The sequence below is a fragment of the Mustelus asterias genome, chromosome 20 (assembly GCF_964213995.1).
Source record: "Mustelus asterias chromosome 20, sMusAst1.hap1.1, whole genome shotgun sequence".
Taxonomy (NCBI): domain Eukaryota; kingdom Metazoa; phylum Chordata; class Chondrichthyes; order Carcharhiniformes; family Triakidae; genus Mustelus; species Mustelus asterias.
In genome coordinates, this window is record NC_135820.1 from 55,040,103 (window position 1) to 55,061,155 (window position 21,053).

Consider the following 21,053-nt stretch of genomic DNA (forward strand, 5'->3'; position numbering starts at 1 on the left):
TTAATATAGAAACGCACAATGTATCTACTTTAAAATAAGTTACATTTAGACGAGAAGAGGAAATTTCAGTAATACTAATATCTTTTGCAAATAAAATCCTTATAATTTAAAATCAGAATAGAAAATTAACCAGTGCTGGAAGACAACAAATATACACATCTATTTTAAAATTACATTAGTTTTAGCGACGGAACACAAAAAGGCCATTCAGAAGTTTGAATATAGGTACGTGAGGTTTAGGAGCCACTGGGGCAATAGGCCAAACAAATCACCTACTGAAAAACAATTCAATTAACTTAGGCAAGCAGCCAGACCTACATATGGATTGTTTTCAGCCAGTCCTATTTTTTCTGTTAATCTTACCATAATAGTGTGAAATATCAGGGTGTCACAACATGATTGCAGTCTTCCCTGCAGTGGAGCATGTGGTAACACAGCCAAACACAAGACAGACAGAATGCATTAGCTTTATAAAACTTAAGGTACGTTAAAATTGTACAAACCTGGGAAATGGTAAAAGCAGGCTTTACTTCCTGATCTAATGCTGTAAATATTAGCTCAAAGTGTTCCTGTGTTCAGTCAATCATAGACATGCTTACATGATGGAAAAATTGAGCAATAGCACAACTATAATCAATTCTAACATTTACACAGCTGTAAACAATACTCACATTATATTGCCCCCCCCAGAAACCACAATATCTTACCTACTCAACACCATATTTCATGGCACCACGGTCAGTTTACAAATTGAGCAGAACATTAAGTTTAAAAACAATTATAGGTTGAAATGGAATATCATCTGAACTATTAACAGGAGTACACCATGCAGCTAATTGACCCAGCTCCACCATTCAATATCATCATGGATACTTCAATGTCTTTTACCCACACTATCCCCATAATCCTTCCATTATTGTTAAGCAGAAATCTATCAATCTCTACCTTAAACATACTCAATGACAGCATCCACTGGGGTAGAGATTTCCAAAGATTCACAACCTTGTGTAAAGAAATTGCTCCTCATCTTGGTCCTAAGTGGCTTCCCCCTTACTTTGAAATTGTGTTCCCTGGTTCGACTCCCCAACCAAGGGAAACCTGCATCTACCTTGTCTATTACTTTAACTATTTTATACATTCCAACGCGATCTCCTCTCATTCTTCAAAACTACAGATATAGTTTGCCCAATCTCTGCACATCTGCTCCTTTGATCAAAGTGGATTACCTCACATTTTTCCACATTATATTCCATCTGTCATGTTCTTGCCCACAAACTAAGTCTGTCCAAAGCCTCCTATTTCTGCTTTACATCTTCCTCATAACACACGTGCACACCTAGTTTTGTATCATCTGCAAATGAAGAAATTCTACTTGTGGTCCCCATATCCAAATCATTGATAGAACCCTGAAAAGTTGAAAAGTTTTGATATGAAATGTGAAACTACAAGTTTTCATTAAAAAAGATGAAGTATTTTAGGTCAATAGAAATAAGTTCAAAGATTAAATTTCGTATCAACTCAACAATGTGGGAGAGTCCAGAACTCGAGGTTACAGTCGGTGGATTCAGGGTAGACCATTTTGGATGGAGGTGAGGAGACATATCTTCATCCAAAGAGTGGTGAGCCTGTGGAATTCATTACCACAGGAAGTAATCGATGCCAAAACATTGAATGTATTCAAGAGGCAATTAGATATAGCACTTGGGGCAAATGGGATCAAAGCTTATGGGGAAAAACGCACGATTAGGCTATTGAGTTGGATGATCAGCCATGGCCATAATGAATGGCTCGAAAGGCCAAATGGCCGCCTCCTATCTTCTATGTTTAACAGGCATCAGAACCTCTACCAGTCTTGGGTCTGCAATGGTCCTTTAATATAGCAAGCCTTGTTGCGAAACCAGGATCTACTTTAGAGTGGTGCAAATTGACAGTATGAAGTTCTACTCTAAATTTCACAATGCTCTTTGGTCACAAAGCATATTCAAGAGCTCTGCCTACTAGTATTCAATGAAGTGGCAACAAATCAGTTGTTATTTTTAAAAAGTTTAAAATCAAGTTAAAAATGTTGGGCAGCCTGAGAACTTTTAAAAGTTTCCTTGCACAGGTTCTTGTTACGCAGAAGTTGGTGCAAGACTATCTCCATGATGGTTTCATATCACTTGCTAAAATTCAGTGACAAGATTGTCAACTTCACTTCCCACTTACACTGCAGATTTTGCACTGACGTGATGCAAAAAATGTATTGTCTGATTGCTGAATAGGTCTTTTTTTAAAAAACATATATTCACAGGATGTGGGCGCTGCTGGTGAGATCAGCTTTTATTGTCCACCCCTGATTGCTCCTAAGTGATAATGGTAGAAAATTACCTTCTTGAGCTGTTGCAGTCTGTCCAGTGAAGGTACACCCAGAATGCCATGAGATAGAGGATTCCAAGCTTTGAACCAGGATATTGCTCCACATCAGGATGGCGTGTGACCTGGAGGGGAATTAGGAGGTGACAGTGTTCCCTCGACCTTCTAGAGGTAAAGATCACGGGTATGGGAGTTTTTCTTGTGTAGCATGAAGTACTCTGTTGCCTAGTCTAGATAATACCAATGAAATCAGTATTCCTACAATGTGCATTATGTTGACGGAGTACTTGGTTTGGATGGGCTGAGGTTAATACAATTGAATTCATCAACATTCTATTTTTAGACAAAATAAATGGCTGGGCAGAAAGTAATTGCCAGTAAATTATAGTTGAAATGCTGATTTCCAACAACAGAAATAGTTTCAAACATCATGGCATTTCATACCGTTATTATTTTAGACAGTTCCATGTTATTTGGAAAAACAAACTGAATAATTCCTACTTCAAAATCACAGTAATCACAAAGCCCAATAAACCTATGCCAGGGTTAGCACTTAACTGAAGCTAATCTCATTTCCCAGCCTTTCCTGGCTTTCTTTCTGTTTATTTCCTTCAGACTGTCCCGGTGGCTCATGAACCTACATGCAAAATTCTGAATAGCTTTTGTGTATTCCATCACTAATCATAACGTTCATTTCTTCCAACAGCAACTTGCATTTACCATAGTAAAATATCCTGAGGTATTTAACTCCAGTGAATTAGCAAAATCTGACATCAAGCAGTCAAAGGAGATATTAGGGCAGATGATTAAAAGTTTAGTCAAAGACACAAGTCCTTTAAGATGCTCCTTAAAACCCAAGACAGGCAAAGAGAGGGAGGGGTTTAGGGAGAGAATTGCAGAGTTATGGTCATGCCTTGAGCTGTGGAAGGCCAACAATAAAATCTGTAATATTCAAATGAGCAGAAATGGAGCAATGTACATATCGCAAAGGATTGTAGGGTTGGAGCACATTACAGAGGTAAGGAGAGATGAGGCCATGGAGGAATTTGAAAAAAGGTGAAAGTTTTAAAATTAAGGTGCTTTGCTTAAGCAGGGGCCAATGTAGTTGACAGATGAACATGACTTGCTACTCTTCATGACATGGACAACAAAGTTTAATACCTTTTTAAACGAAACTGCAGAGCTACTCGTGTCTTATTCTAATAATTCTGGGAAGGATGTGAACCTATCAGACAAGGTACAAAATGATGGTAGGGATGAGGGACTTCAGTTATGGAGATTGATTAGAGAAACTGTGGTTAATCACTTTGACGAGAAGGTTGGCATATGTTCAAATCACGAGGGGTCTCGACAGAGTGGATAAGGAAAAACCGTTCCCTTTGGCTGAAGGGTTGAGAATCAGAGGATGCTGATTTAAGGTGATTAGCAAAAGAACCAAAGATGACTTGAGGAAGCACTTTTTATGCAGCAAGTAGTTAAGATCTGGAACGCTTAGCCTGGCAGTGGTGGAGGCAGATTCAATCATGGCTTTCAAAAGGGAATTAGCCAAGCACCTGAAGGGAAAGAAATTGCTCAGAAATAGGAAAGGACCAATGGAGTTGCTCTTTCAGAGGACTGCCATGGACAGAATGAGAATAATAACCTCCTTCTGTGCCTTAACTATGATTCTATGAAATAAATTTCCTCATACAGAAAATTGTACGTATTCTTTCACTACATGCGCAGAAGATAGTGCACATGTAAAGGAAAAGAACTATCTAACGGTGCTTTATGCTATAGTGACCATCCTAATTTTTGCAATATATTAGTTAATTAATTCAGCAGCACTGTACTGAGGTGTCACAGTTCACCTTAAAAATGTAGTTTCCCCAAATCTTCAGCGGATAACCGTAATATGCACTACTTTTAGATTCATGCTTCGAACACCCCTACAGGTCTACAATAGAGATTTCCAAACAGTGATCTGTACTGACCTCCTGCCATCAAGGAATGTTCGAAAAATAATGAAGCAGAAAATAAATTGTTTGAAAACATCTTGACAGAGTTGCACACAGTTGCTATTCTGTTGCTGTCAGCAATGTTGAGCCGACCCCACAGTATAACAGAATGAATTTAATTACACAAGAAGCTAAATTACATTACACAGTAGCAGAAGTGTAACTTTTTAAAGCAAGAAACAAAACATCTTTGACCGATGTAAAACTCATTAACATAAAAGCTCTAATCTGGATTTAAGTAATTATTAGCTTCAGTATCTGCACATGAATGTGGGGTCTGAATGTTTCAAACTATCCATATTGGTTGAAATATAAGCAACATTGAATAACTAAACAGATGATTTGCCTGTTCAAATTACAAAAATGATTGTTAACATGTTTGCATTTTCCTTAATGGAAGAGAGGATGCACCAGAAGTCTTTGCTCATGTACATAATTTCCAGACCAGCCACCTAGAAATGTCATGGCATTGAGCTTGGCAACAAAATGCAATCACAAGTACCTTTTCAACATTATAACTAGTCCCTTCCCTTAAAAGTTGCCCTGGATAGTGATTTATCAATCATGCAATATGAAAGATGTGAAACAATTTTCTAATCACAGTAGCTTGATGTTACAAAAGAACAGCCTCAGAATATTTATCAAACAATGCACAGATTTTATTGAGAAATGCGCCTCCCTTACAGTGATAGGCTAGGATGCTTTCGGAGAGTCAGTGCAGACTCGATGGGCCAAATGGCCACCTTCTGCTCTGTAGGGATTCTATGTTGAAGGAAGTTTCTTGCTGAAATGCACTTGCTCTTCTACTTCAAATAGCACAGAACTTCAATACTGTCTGCAAAAGAACACTTTAACCAGATAAATCTTTTGCAAGTAATTTAGAGTCTATAAATTCCTGCCCCATTTAACTGCCGCACCAATCCATCTACCTCCTTAAACAATCATTCTTGCCACTACTGATGTACAGTGCACTGCATAACTCACCAAGGCCCCTTTGACAACATCTTCCAAACCAAAGAACCCTACCACCTAGAAGGACAAAGGCAGCAGATGGCTAGGAACACCACCACCACCTGCAACTGGCTCTCCAAACAACACAATCTTGACATGGAACCTCATTGCTGTTCCTTCACATCGCTGGGTCAAAGCCTTGGATCTCCCTTTCCTTTGAGCACTGTCTGTACCTACGCCACATGGACTCTGGCAGTTCAAGACAATGACTCACTACCACCTTCTCAAGGGCAATTAGAGTTGGGCAATATAAGCTGGCCTTGTCAGCAACACCCACATCCCATGAAAGAATAAATAAAATTTAGAACCCATGGATCCAGAGACAATGGATTAGAATTTACTCAATACAACTTACAAATAAATTTACAACCGTTTCTACACTTAGCTTGCTGACAGAAACTCATGCCAAAATCTCCAAAGTCTCCTTAATTTACACTGGAATGTAAAACTAGAATAAAAGAGCCAACAATTAAGACCCAAGGTAAACACAGAACATGTTACCTTTCCTTACGTCCCTCTTATATGATGTTACAAAAATTAAGTTTTAAAATCATGCATGTGCATTAAGCACAAAACATTGTTTAAAAAAAGGTCATTGGCAGCACGATGGCACAGTGGTTAGCATCTCTGCCTCACAGCGCCAGGGACCGAGATTCAATTCCGGCCTCAGTCACTGACTGTGTGGAGTTTGCACTTCCTCCCGTGTCTGCGTGGGCTCCCTCCGAGTGTTCCGATTTCCTCCCAGAGTCCAAAGATGTGTGGGTTAGGTGGATTGGCCATGCTAAATTGACCCGTGTCAGGGGAATTAGCAGGGAAAATGTGTGGGATTGCAGGAACAGGGCCTGGGAGGGTTTGTGGTCGGTACAGACTCAATGGGCCGAATGGCCTCCTCCTGTACTGTGGGGATTCTATGAAAGCTTGCCTCCTCTTAATTTGACAGATTCTGACACCATTAAAGCAAAGAAAGAGGAAAAAAAAAGACTAAAGTACAAGGTGATTTTGTATCCTCCTGCACCTAAAATTTTAGGTGCAAGTTCATGTCAGTTAAGAATGTGTTAATAGCAATGCTTCGATCTTTTGCACAGCAATGGGACCATATCAATGAGCCAAGTGGTGCTTTTGCTAATGTAACTTGGGAGCAGTGCAAAAGATGAAAGAAATTCACATACAATGAGGTTTGACAAAGTCAGTGACACACAAATTTCCTTCCTTCAAACTTCCTTTAAAAAAACCCTGCACTGTAAGGCTATTGCACCACCGTTACACCAAACATTAGAGGACAGTTTCTGGCCAAGGTTTGTGGGTTGCTAAGAAACAGAACATCCTGCTATTGATCCTATCGTAATCTCACCACTTGGGTGAGGCATTTAATGATTTCAGATCTATAACTGCATATCTGAAAATTTATCAGTAGTTTAAACAATGTTGCAACTTTCTATCTCACAATGTACTTGCGAAAATGGAAAATTACACACACATCCATCAGGTCATCAAATTAATTTTTGGAAAAATGTGGAAACTTGAGTACACTGGGCAGGTCCATGGTCGAAGCTTCAGTTTGTGTCAAAACATCATTGCTGGGTGTGCCTCTTGGTTTAGGCAGCAATCTACCTACACCCCGAGATGTGACCTTATAATGTACTCTGCATCATATGTTTTTTGCGCATATTTTATAATATGTTAACCCAGCTTGCAGAAATCACTTCAGTTTAGTTCATCTCCTTTCAGCTAAAAAAAGAAAGACCCCAACATCAATATTAACTATTAAATTGGCAATGAGAATGCACAAATAATTCAGTTGGAGGTCCAACTGAGCAACACCATTATTTAAAAGCAAAATTTTTTAAATGATAAATATCAGAATACCATGAGAACAATCACATAACAGTGGCTTCACACTGGGCAGCTACAAAATGCAACTGTTTACATTATTCACAGGTATTTTAAGTCACAATGATACTGCTAAAATTGCCCCTTAGTGTCCCGAGATGTGTAGGTTAGAGGGATTAGTGGGTAAATGTGTAGGGATATGGGGGTAGGGCCTGGGTGGGATCGTAGTCGGTGAAGACTCAAATGGGCCAAATGGCCTCTTTCTGCACTGTAGGGTTTCTATGATTCCAGTGGTACACTTCCTTAAATCTGGCATCTGATATGAATACCAATTCAAAGCTACTTTCTTTTGTTCTCATATGAATGAAATACATGCCATGCTTATTAAAAATTCCAGATACAAATATTACAAATAACCAGATCTCTCAAGCCAACTGAAAGCCAATAATCTGAGGAAAAGATTGCATGAAAATATTTTTTATGAAAAAGAGTTTTGTTTAAAAGCTCAACAGGGAAGGACAGGAAAGTAAGTCATTCTTGGGATATGGGTATCCTTGGCTAGACTGCCATTTATTGCCCATCTTTTGCTTGAGAACTTGGTGCTGGGCTTTTTTTTTGAATCACCACTTTTCATGATGCTCAGATAACACAGCTCGTTCCAGGATTCCAATGAAGGACCAGCAGCTGGAAGTTATGACGGAAACTTGGAGGTGAAGGGATCCCTAGACAGAAGTCCAGTCGAAGTTGGCGGGGGGGGGGGGGGTTGCATGAAAATGCAGTAGAAAAGCGATGTTTCTCTAGAGAAAGGACAAAATGGCATCCATCTCAAGACAGACTCCACACAGAATCACTGAGCCTACTCACGCGATGAAGTCATCACTTTGGGACAAGTGGCTTCATCACACTGCTCACACCCTTTAAAAACAGGGAACGCTGCACTTTAAAATGGAATGCAGACATTAAAAAATTGCCCTTTAAAATGAAACCAGTTTAAAAGGGGATTTTGTTATTTCATAGAATCCCTGCAGTGCAGAACGAGTTCATTTGGCCCATCAAGTCTCCAACTCTGTGACAGAGCATCTTACCCAGGCTCTATATCTGTAACACCATGTATTTACCCCACTAATCCCCTTATCCCAGAAATCTTGGGACACAATTTACCATGGCCAATCCACCTAGACATCTTTGGAGTGTGGGAGCAAACCGGAGGACCCAGAGGAAACCCATGCAGCCACGGGAAGAATGTGCAAACTCCACACAGACAGTCACCCAAGGCTGAAATCAAACCCGGTATTTACTGTATCTAGTCTAGACTGCAGCTCCAATACAATGGTGGTGGAGTGACTGGATATTTAAACTAGTATGTGAAATGCTGATTAAGCAGCCTACTTTGTCCTGGATGGTGTTGAGTGTCTCAAGTTTGATTGCAGCTGTAACCAAGAGGATAGTACCCCATCTCCCAAGACTTGCATCTTGCAGATGGCATAATGATTGTAGGATGTTAAATGACAAACCATCCTCTAGTCTGCTCTGGTACCGATTTGATTAATGGTGAACCCATCAAGAAGTTGATGAGCACTGCCCGCCACTTGCCACTCATTAGCCAAAGGCTGAATCCTGCCCAGGTCTTGCTGCATAGTGATTGTGTTTTTTTAAAATAATTCGCCACTGCACTGTGCTTCATTATCTGAGGAATTACAAATGGAACTGAACACTGCAATCACACAGCCCCAATTCTGTCTTCTGATGGAGGGAAGAGATGATTCATAAAGCAGCTGAAGATTGTTGGGCTCGTCAGAGTCTTCAGCATTTAAACAAAACATCCAGTTTTGTCTTATGATCAGTTTTTAACTAACAGATTCATTTAATTGAATATTACATCACTTTGATGGGCCATATAAATGCTCAGAATGTACAATTTACTACTTTTGAAATATTTAAATTACTTCAATCAAACTTCAGAGTTTCACATAATGAATTTTCGACGCAGCACTACAGTCCTCGAGAGAAACAACGATGATTGAATACTATTCCAGCGCCACACCAACACCACAGAATAATTTTTCAAAAGGTTACACTTCATTACGCAAGCTAATAAAAGGCTAACTAACCCCATCATTTTTGGAAAATGTTCTGAAAATAATTGTTTATTACTGTAAAATTTGTTTTTCTACCATTGCGGCTTGAATTTTAACAATTTAACATAGCACATGTCCCATAATAAACAGGAAACAGACACTCAAACACTAATCAAAATGTAATAGCAGTCTGTTCATAGTTCCATTAACAGAATTAAAACATTAGGCCGAAAAAGGCAAATTTGGACAGAGCATATATAATGCAATTCTGATTTTAAGTAAAATTTAAACATTGCTGGTAAAATGTGAATGCTACTGTAACCTATTTTAATTATTGTGACTAACTAGACCACCTTTTCAACAGAAAATATGATAGGTGAATATTTAACTTGCACATCAAATTATTCAAAAACTGCTGGCACAGTTGATCAGATTACTGCAATGAGAAAGGAAAAACACCACTAGCGTGAAAGACTAAGGGAGGCTCGAAAATTATCAGAATCCATTTTTGGTACCTCCACCTATGTTGAGTCTTAACATTTTATAGAAGGTTATTGTTCATTCTTGTTAACAGCTTTAAGTTACTGAACTAGCTTTTTGCCACTTGTTTTAAACTTTGACTTCCATTTCTTTGCTACATTGTTTTTAATACATACAAGAAATTAAGATTTGCATTGGGAGGGATAACTTTATGTTTAGTTCCAATATAGAAGAAATGAAAGTTGGCCAGTTCCAACGATGTACAAAATCAGCATACTTAATTACCATTTGCAATGTACGCCTATTTAGAAATCTATGGCCTTTTTCTAGTTACATAAATATAGTCACTCATTTCAAGTAATTTTCAGCTATGTTCAGCAAAGATGGGCACAGTAAGAAGCCTCAACACCAGGTTAAAGCCCAACAGGTTTATTTGGAATCATGAGCTTTCGGAGTGTTGCTCCTTCATCAGGTGAGTGACCTGATGAAGGAGCAGCACTCCGAAAGCTTGTGATTCTAAATAAACCTGTTGGCCTTTAACCTGGTGTTGAGAGACTTACTGTGCCCACCCCAGTCCAACGCCACATATCCACATCACAGCAAAGATGGGGAATAGAATGACACAATGTACAGCAAAAAAAATAAACCCAGACAATTCTGCCCAACGCATATCCATGCTCCACACAAGCCTTCCCCCATGGTAGCACAGTGATTAGCAATGCTGCCTCACAGCGCCAGGATGATTGTGTGGAGTTGGCACGATCTCGCCGTGTCTGTGTGGGTCTCCTCCCGCTGCTCTGGTTTCCTTCCACAGTCCAAAGATGTGCAGGTTAGATGGACTGGCCATGCTAAATTGTCCCCTTCGTGTCCAAAGATGTGTAGGTTTGGTGGGTGAGCCATGGTAAATTCACGGGGTTACAGGGATAGAACGAGGGTTGGGTCTGGATAAGATGGTCTTTCAGAGTCTGTGCAGACTTGATGGGCTGAATGGCCATCTGCTGCACTGTAGGGATTTTATGGTATCCCCTTAAACACATATTTGCTCTTTGTTGCATCTACTTCTTGTTCTACATTCTAACTTTGCTGTAGATAAGTTTCTCTTGAACTCCTTCCTAGGTTTCTTAGCGACCATCATATTGATGCCCCGAGTTTGATCTCCTCCACAAGTAGAAACAATTCCACATGCACCCATCAAACCCTTCCATCTTTTAAAAAATGAGATCAAGTTATCCAAGAGGTTTCTCTTTCATCAGTTATAATCTCTCAGTTTTGGGATCATTCTTGTAAGTGTCTTTTCCACGATTTCAAACATAAGAAATAGGAGCAGGAGTAGGCCATCTAGCCCCTCGAGCCTGCCCCGCCATTCAATAAGATCATGGCTGATCTGATAGTGGTTTAGTTCCACTTATCCGCCCGCTCACCATAACCCTTATTGATCAGAAATCTACCTACCTGTGACTTAAACATATTTAACGAGGTAGCCTCCACTGCTTCAATAGGCAGAGAATTCCAGAGATTCACTACCCCCTGAGAGAAGAAGTTCCTCTTCAACTCTGTCCTAAACTGACTCCCCCTTATTTTGAGGGTGTGTCCTCTAGTTCTTGTTTCCTTTCTAAGTGGAAAGGATCTCTCTGCCTCTAAAGATGTCCAAAGATGTGCAGGCTAGGTTGATCGGTCATGCTAAAAATTGCCCCTTAGAGTCCTGAGATGTGTAGGTTTGAGGGATTAGCGGGTAAATATGTAGGGATATGGGGTAGGCTCTGAGTGGGATTGTGCAGACTCGATGGGCCGAATGGCCTCCTTCTGCACTTTAGGGTTTCTATGATTCTATTTCTTTGAGTCTACCCTGTCTAGCACCTTCATTATCTTATATGTCTCTATAAGATCTCTATGTCCTAGTTTTAATTTGAAAAAAGCAGAACGCCAAGTGTAGATGAGCCAAGATCCCGTACGAGTCTAACAACTTCTCTGGTCATTTAATGTCCCTCCAGAAAGGAACTTAGTTCTAATTGGATTGCCAATTTTTAACAAATTGCCCCAGTCAATACTTTGAATAATGTGAATCACTACCTTTGGATCCTCTACCTCATTTAAGAATCTTGTTTACCAACAAATTTGTGCACTCAGGATAGCTACTTTTGTCAAACTTGAACAGTAACTTTTCATTGAGAATCAAACTTTTAGAAGAGCAAGTTTATTTTGTCTTAATACTTAGCAGTTGAAAATCTTATGATACGGGTATATTCTAAATAAGTAAAATTTATCAAAAATCTATGAGGTAAACGAAGGAAATTCAGTGTTTAGTTAACTAGTTTACAATGCTCACGACAAAAATTGGTGGGAAAACAAGTGGTGAGGATGGTAGTTTACAAAGGGATACGAGTGGGCAAAAACTTGGCAAATGGAATATAAATGTAAGAAAATGTGAAGTTATGTATGGCGGTAGGAAAAATAAAAGAATTGAATATTACATAAATAGAGAAAGACTGCAGAAAGCTGCAGCACAGAGGGATTTAGGGGTCCTTATGCATAAATCACAAAAAGTTAGCATAAAAGTTCAGCAGATATTTAGGAAGGCAAATGGAGTGTTGGTCTTTATTGCAAAGGGAATGAAGTAAACTAAAACTATACAAGGCATTAGTTAGACCACACTTGGAATACTGTTAACAGTTTTGGTCCCCTTATTTAAGGGAAGATATACTGGCATTAGAGACATTGAAAGACAATTTTGTAAAGACAATTTTGTAAATTGAATTTGTGTCTTTATATGCCCTGTTTGTGACCAGAACTCCCACTTACCTGGTGAAAGAGCAGCGCTCCGAAAGCTAGTGGCTGTGCTACCAAATAAACCTGTTGGACTTTAACCTGGTGTTGAGACACTTCTTACTGTGTTTACCCCAGTCCAACGCCGGCATCTCCACATCATTGGAGACAGTCCACAGAAGATTCATTAGGTTGATCCCAGATATGGAGGGATTTTCTTATGGAGAGGTTAGGTAGATTGGGCCTCTATTCATTGGAGTTTAGAAGAATGAGAGGTGACCTTATTGAGACATACAGGATTATCAGGGGACTTGACAGGGTAAATGCAAAGAGGTTGTTCCCTCTTGTGGGAGAATCTAAGACCAGAGGGCATAATCTCAGAGTAAGGTGTCATTTAAGACAGATGAGAAGGAACTTCTCCTCTCAGGGCGGTGAATCTGTGAAATTCTTTACCACAGAGAGCTGTAGAAGCTGGGTCATTATGTTCAAGGCTGAGATAAGACAGATTTTTAAATCAAGGGTTATTGGGATAATACAGGATAGTGGAGCTGAGGATTCATCTATCACATCAGTCACGATCTCATTGAATGACACAGCAGACTAGTCTAACTAGCCGAGTAGCTTAACTCTGCTCCTGCATCTTATGGATCAATTAACTTATTGACGACTTTTGCCAATATTAACATGAGAAGCTTTTCAAAACATTGAAACTAATTTATTATTGCTTCTAATACAAGTAACTTCAGTTAAGCAACAAGTACCTTAGACATCAACTCAATGGAACATTTATTAAATCCCTCAGTAGACGGAATTTAATTGCAACCTATTTCTTATAACACTTCACAAGAAGTGAATACAAACTTAAACCAAACAAATTAAAAATAGCACAAAGGAGGCTTACTGCAGATAGCAGTTCCCCCAATGGCACAATAAATTGTTCAGCAAGTTGAGTCATATGAATTGGAAAGGTCCCAGTTTGATATTTAATCTATGCTGAATTAGCTGATCATAGACAAAGTGGTGACAGGGCACTGTAACTGATCTCAGTGTCCCTGGGATTGGGGGGGGCAGGGGCAAAAAAAGCACTTAATTCTGATCACATCAAATAGCACCTGCTGGAAGTGCATGCAAGGACGTTGAACGAGGACAGGACTGAGGCCACTTCGATCCCACTACAGTGACTAGCCTGCCAAAACTTAGTCAAGGCTCAAACATCGGTTCTGGCTCTTTGAATGAAGAGCTTGAAAAAAATGACACCTTAGTGAAGTCAGGGAAGAAGAGAAAGCTGCAGCAGACAGTGACCTCAAGACCTTTTTGCTGACAGGATTGGTGACCTCTTAATTTATTTTAAAAGGATGCAACTTATTGGCAAGACAGAAACAGGACCACTGTGACAGATTTTTTTATTAGGTGTCCACAAAACAGCAAGAGTGGGTGATCTGATGGGGCATTTTTGGATTGTCAATTGTGCATACATCGAGTGATTGATGCTACACATGTTTACACAGCAAGTCACTTCAGCAGACAGAAACCTATACTGCAAGCACATCCGACACAGATCAGTATATTCAATTAATCACAAGCAAAAAAAGAGAACTTACTCACTCAAGCTTATGCTATGTATTAAGGTTAATATTGGCATGAATGCAGAGGGAGGCATGCTGCAAATGAAATATATTTTAAAATGTTCTTCATTAAACATGAAGAACTGTTACACCCATTCGCAATCCCTCTTTCAGACATTAACTCTGCATTATAATTTAAAAAATCTTTGCAGTAAATGCTACATTTAAGTTTGCTTGCTATGTAAAATATATGAAAATCTTCAATAAACATATCAAAAATTCTCTCAGAATGGAATCCATGAATTTGATCCCACAAGCTTGATTACTTTCTCCACAGAGTTGATCAGGTGAGCTTATTTAAAATGAGTGAGAGACTGCGTATGGTGACACAAAAAGATTTAATATTTTTTTTACAAGACCAACAAAATGTAGCTGGTGCCCATGTGATTCAATCTGTAACATCAATAATAATAGTATTCCTTTCCAGTGCTAAAGAAAATTTGACCTACACAGTTCCTCAGATGTTTTGGACTGGGAAATAGTTTAGTTTAAAAAAGGATTAGCTGTATCTAATAATTTACCAGGTTTCAATTAACATTCATCTTGACTGTCAGAATTGGAAAATATGACTGGTAGAGAATTCAAAGATTGTCTGTGTAAGACATGAAATATTTCACTAAATTGGTGTGCAAATAAAAATCAAAAAAATGTACATAACAGCATATCACTTGATTATCTTACACATAACCAAATGTACGTTTCAAAACAAGATCAATCTCACTGAAGTCCCTACTACAAACATTTTTTTCTAAATTTGTTACAAGGCCCATAAAACAACAACATTTTGTTCCTTAGGTTGAACCTGTACCTTTACAAAAGTACAATGTGTATAAATTAGATATTTTGTTAAAACTTTACCAATTTACAAAAAAATGTCTAGAAATACATAGCCTTCCCACTAATTACGCTGTGCTCCGAGATCTAATGGTAAAAGTAGGCATTTAACTCACCTGATTAGACTGGCTACTTAGGTATGGCTCGAAATCATTGTCGTGCACTGTGTCCTTTTGATGCAGCGAACCATTTTGCACTGCAAAACAAAAATCAGAACACCTTAGCAAACCACACAATCTCTGTAACTTTTCAAAAAAAAATTGGGATTGCTAAAAACAACTAAAAAATGCTGGAAATCTAAAGCAAATATAGAAATGCTCTACTAGCGTACAGAGTAGTCGACATCTGCAAGGAGAAAGAGAAGTTAAGGTAGCGGGTTGCCAACGGATTTCCAGCATTTTCTGTTTTCAAAAAGTTTCACACTGGTTAAAATTTGAATACTCCAGGAGATGACTTATTAAATAGAGTTAATGGGGGGGGGGGGGAGAAAGGGGAAGGAAAGAGAGAGAAAATAACTCGCGTTCCCTACAAAGGAGCAAATTGCTCTTCTGGACAAAAGGAGGGAACTGCAAAGGGAAACATATGACGTCTCCTTAGTACAAGTCATCCTAAAGCGGGAGAGAGGGAGGCCGATCCCACCATCCGAGGAGGGTGGGGGGGAAACTTGGCCTTAACTCCCAACTTTTACCGAGCATTTCCGCCACCATTACTCCCAGGCCGTTGGCGCCGACCCTAGACCGCCAAGAGCCGGGGGGACGGGGGGGGGGGGACGTAGGGAGACAGACAGACAGGCGGATTCCCTCCCTCCCCCCGGCTGGCAGACAGACAAAATAAAAGCCACTTATGGCAACTTTCCTCGTTACTGAAGGCATCTTTGCAGCAGCCCCCAGGGCCTTGCAAGGCCAGCAAGCACCTTACCTTTATTCTCTTGTCCTTTCGCTCTCTGGTTCAGGGCCACCAGCAGCAGCAGCAGCAGACGGACACACAGGCGGGCAGCGGATGGGGAGGAAGGGGGGGAAATAAAAGAGAAAAGTGTTAATATAGATTGGCGATAATGAGGTGGGGGGGGGGGGGGGGGGAAGAGCCTGGGTAAACAAACCCGGGAAAGGGGGGGGGGGGGGAAGAGAGACACACACAACAAAGACTCGGCCGCCTTCCGGCCCTGCCTACCTGAGGGTCAACGCTTGTCGCAGACATACTTCATTAATCGCCACTTGCGCCCAAGCTCGGCTTGCAAGGGGGTGGTAGGGGGGGGCTGCTCGGGGGCGGGTTAAGTAAGCTCAAGAGGCCGCGACGGCTTAGCTACCCCCCACCAACCCACCCCCCTCCCGCCCCTTCCTTCCTTCCTTCAACTTGCTGGCTCCTTCGCTCCAATTTCTCAGGCGTTTAACCCAATGGCGACCATACTCGGGATCCGATGACGTAGTGCGCACCGACACCGGTGAGGGGGGGGGGGGGGGGTGGGGGGGAGAGAGAGAGAGAGAAAGGGGGAAGTAGTTCGCCACAAGTGATGACGTAGTGATGGCGCAGTGACGCCGAGGGAGGGGGGGATGTCCAGCCGCAAGCGATGACGTAGTACGCACACGGCGCCGTGGGAGATGGAACAGCCGCGAAAGATGACGTAGTACGCACACGGCGCACGGGACGCTGGGGGAGGAGGGAAGCACAGTAAGAAGTTTAACAACACCAGGTTAAAGTCCAGGTTAAAGTTAAAGGAGGGAAGGCCAACAGAAGTGATGACGTAGTACGCACCTAGTGCAGTGACGCAGCGAAAGGGGGGGGGGAAAGGGGAACCAGCTGCAAGTGATGACGTGGCACGCACGTCTTGCCGCCCCAGCCAGTCAAATGGAGGTTGGATGGCACTGGGCTTTGGCCTTCCAGTCGGCATTGCTTCTCCCCTTATCTCTAGCCTAGAGACTGCAGGATTGAGAATGTGTTTTATTCACACGGAGTTCTGCCTCTTGTTTTTAAATTGTGAGTTATGTGTAAAGTTAATGTTGTAGACAGGAACAAAGGGTAGAGGGCACTGCTGTTATGAGGATATGGTGCATGCAGTATTGTTGGTTCCTTCATTACTGTGCGAATCCTGGGCCTAGAGTTCAAATTGCTCTAAATAGGCACATCTTGAAGCTTTATTATTGGGACAGCATTTGTGGAATGTCCCCCCCCCCGGTTCAGCGTCCTCATCTTTTGTTCCTCCCCATCCCTTGTCCCCCCAGATAAAAGAATAATAAAAATAATTGTTTCATTTTTGTCACTCAAAATAATTCAAAGGATTTAAATCTAAAATTGTGTTTTAAAACATGTTGATAACCAGAGGAACTTAAGCTGTAGTAATTTGTACTAATACATTTTCATTGGCTGATCAGAAAGTTGCAAGGAACAAGTGCAAGCAAGAAAATAAATGGTAAAGTGAAAGGAAAACAAAGTAGGCTGTATACAATTTCTGTGCATCTATGCTACAAACTCCTTTTCTGATCCAAGTCTACTGATGAATTGCCTTGCCCACCCCACCCTCCAACATTGGTAAAAGAGCCTTCAGCTGCTTAACCATATGTAAGTCAGTGAGTAAAGGGGTGATGACTGAAGGAACTTGTTGAGAGTAAGGATACTGGCTGCAGAATTTTGATGAACTTAAGTTTATGAAGAGTGGAAGATGAAAAAAACAGCTTGGAACAGGCAAGTCTAGAGGAGACAAAAGCATGGGAATGATGGTTTCAGCAGCAGATGAACTGTGGCAAAACTGGAGTTCACTGAAGAGGTGGAAATAGGTGGTCTGAGTGATGTGACAGATCTGTGGTCTCCTTGGAGACCAATATGATACCAAGCTTTCAAATAGCCTGGTTCAACTTCAGGGAGAGGAATGGAGTCAGTGGCTACAAAATTGAATTTGTAGCAGGGACCAAAGACAGTCCTAATATATAGCACAAACAAAACAAAAAATGCTGGAAAATCTGAGTAGGTCTTCCAGCGTTTTCTGTTTTTGTTTCAGATTCCAATATCTGCAGTAATCTGCTTTGTTCTTTCTAATATTTAGTTGGAGGCACATTCCGATCTGCTGAGATGCTGAACATAAACGTATATGCCATACTTAAGATTTTTCAATGACATATCTTCATGAAAAGAAAGCCCTACACCACTTTTTTGACAAAGGTCGCAGCCCCAAACAATACTTGGCCTGAGAATTGCACAAAAATGCTCCAACCCGGGGCGCTGTGGGTTGATGTGAGGTGGTGTGTTTCTAATTTTAAATGTACCACCTTGGGAGTTGCTGTGTGAAGGAAAACATTTTCCCACAGGAAGGATAGAAAAAAATCCTTATGGGCTCAATAATTCCCTTAAAGCTGCAAAGAAATGTTGAATATTTGTCATAATAGAAGAGATCCCCAGGAGATAAAGGAAATTAACAGCTAATTAAGATTTCACATAAACAAGAAACACTGATCAACTGCTCAGGGAGAGCTTGGAGGAGTTTCCTTATCCATGGCTCACCTTAGGCATTTTTCGCTCCAAATGTTTTATTAAGTTTTCAACAGTTGACGAAAGACTTTTAAAACAACAGAAGATCAAGAGCAAAATATAAGAAACGGCGGGGGAACAATTTGTTCTTGTAACACCACCTCTAGTAGCTTTCCTCATTGACACCATTGAAGAATGTTATGCAGTAGCAGCCACGGTGCTGCCTGCCCTAGTGAATGTGCACTTCTATGTTATGCTTGCAAACAAATTTCTTCCCTCATATCTTATTTATCTTAATGTCTTGGATCCAGAAGCTCAATGTAAACTTGTAGGATCTGAAACTGATACTAAACTGAGAGGGAGCAGGTGACATTGGCGAATTATAGCATTTTGCAGCACAGAAACATATATTTGCCCCATCAAGTCTTCACCATTATTTCTGTTCACACCTGGTGTAGTCCACTGTCCTTGCTTTCTTCCTATATCTGTTAATATGGGGCGGCACAGTGGTTAGCACTGCTGCCTCACAGCTCCAGGGACCAAGGTTCACTTTCTGGCTTGGGTCTGTGTGGAATCTGCATGTTCTCCCCGCGTCTGCGTGGGTTTCCTCCGGGTGCTCTGGTTTCCTCCCACAGTACGAAAGACGTGCTGGTTAGGTGTATTGGCCATGCTAAATTCTCCCTCAGTTTACCCGAACAGGTGCCGGAGTGTGGCACATGGGGATTTTCACAGTAACTTCATTGCAGTGCTAATGTAAGCCTACTTGTGACACTAATAAATAAACTTTTTAAAAAAATTATTTTTGGCAAGCCACTTTTAAAAAATTACATTCTCTTTCAGCAAAAATTTCTGGTAGAGGAGTCAACATTTTAATTTCCCTCCATATGAAAGTGTTTCCAACCTTCCCTATAATTCTAACGATTATTGTAAATTTGTATACTGTTGTTACTGTCCCACTAACCATTGGAAAGATCTATCACTGCATACTTATCAAAACCCTTCACCATCTTGTAAGTCCTCTAACAGGTCACCACTTAATCTTCTCAGCTCCAGTGAATATAGGCCTAATTTTCTTGCCTCGAAATCCTAATAACTTTGAATTGGAAAAGACAGCCAAGCAAGCCTAATATGAATTAGCTAAAAAAATGATCTGAACAGTGGTAGATGAAGTGTAATACAAATATTGGAGAAAAATATTGTACAAAGGCAGATAAATATATGCTCTATGGTATTGAAATAGGTAAAAATAAAATTGAAAGATATTAGGGCATTGGACACAGGGCTTAACATTTTCACTTAGTTCTACTTCAGAGGAGCTCATGAAATAACATGATGAATAAAATAGCAACACAATGGTGTACAACTCAGAAATTGATACGGTTTGAACGTACGAATATTATTTCCACTTTATTCTTTTTTGGGATGTGGGCAATGTGAGGGAGGTCTACTTATCAAACTACAGCAGTCCTTGTAGTGATCATATTCTCTAATGGTTTGGTGATTGAGACACAAAGGAGTTAGTCAAGTTCTGAATCTGGCTGAAAGAAGAGGCATTTGTCTCATGCCTAATGCAAGAACATTGAGATGGAAGACTGGAAACCTTGGACTATTTGGTTTCAAAGCAACTAATGGACGAGGAACTCATTAAGGCGGCTCACTACCACCTTTTCAAAGGCACTTAGGGATGAACAAATAATGCTGGCATTGCTAGCAATGTCTAACAATAATAAAACATTAACACTTCAATTTCCAATCTTAAGGTTATGTTCCTGAAACTAAAAGTTATATTCTAAAACATATAAACCACAAATTAGATCTTCACAACAGATTCCTCAGAGTTCTAGCTCTCAGAAGAGTCCTCGCACTGCTCTCTGATCATCTCACTCCACCTGTGAGGGACCTGTGGAAGATGAAAGACATGAGTTAGGACAAACTGTGTCAAACAGTCCGAGCTCAGAATAGTGCATATGATGAGAGTTTGGTTGTTACGAATATCAGTTCAACAGGCGTGAATGTTAAGTGCCATATGGCAGTGCAACATCTATCACTCTCACCAGGGCACTGGGCCACTTAACTGCTCTTAATCATCAATGTTCAGTGACTGCTACCTTGCCAATCTGCAGGCTGTCCACCTGCATTACAGTGGAGGGTGGCAATGATTGCAGGTCCAGCCCGGGTTCATTGTCTCTCTCTGGAGTTGTTGTTTATCTTTTACAGTGAGAGGAGGGAGTTATTAGTGTGATATGTAGAATGTGTGTTGAAAGTGGAGGATTTAAGGAGAGTGACTGTGAGGGACAGATGCAAGGGCAATAGAATGAGAGTGTGTTGTGTGCTGAGATTGAGATTCGAGAAGGCAGCTGAGGAGAAAGGAATTCTTCCAACTGCAAGGTGTGTTGGTCAGAGGTGTGCTGTGTAAGAGAATGCTAGGAAGGTGAGAGAATGATGACGACCACCTAAAGATTGCATGACACTCACTGGAATTAATTGAATTGAATCTTTTATAGCACTATATCCCAGACACCACAGGGCTACTGCTGACAGCTCAGCAATCTCCAGACATGCTTGTTTGGTCAGGTTGGCTCGCTGCCTTCTCCTGTTCACAGGGAATAGGAATTATTTTCTGG

The 21,053-nt window shown here is 40.6% G+C and overlaps 1 protein-coding gene across 1 annotated transcript in view; it reads right to left on the reverse strand.

Moving 5' to 3' along the window:
- Window positions 1-16,498, reverse strand: part of LOC144508545 (YTH domain-containing family protein 1-like) — a 31,973-nt gene extending 15,475 nt beyond the window's left edge. The window contains exons 1-3 of the mRNA XM_078236576.1: window positions 16,141-16,498; window positions 15,889-15,913; window positions 15,087-15,166 (exon numbers count right to left, since the gene is read on the reverse strand). Of these exons, the coding sequence (XP_078092702.1) occupies window positions 15,087-15,166; window positions 15,889-15,913; window positions 16,141-16,167 (132 nt within the window). The 5' untranslated portion in view covers window positions 16,168-16,498. The remainder of the gene's footprint in view (window positions 1-15,086; window positions 15,167-15,888; window positions 15,914-16,140) is intronic.
- Between the last annotated feature and the right edge of the window lie 4,555 nt (window positions 16,499-21,053).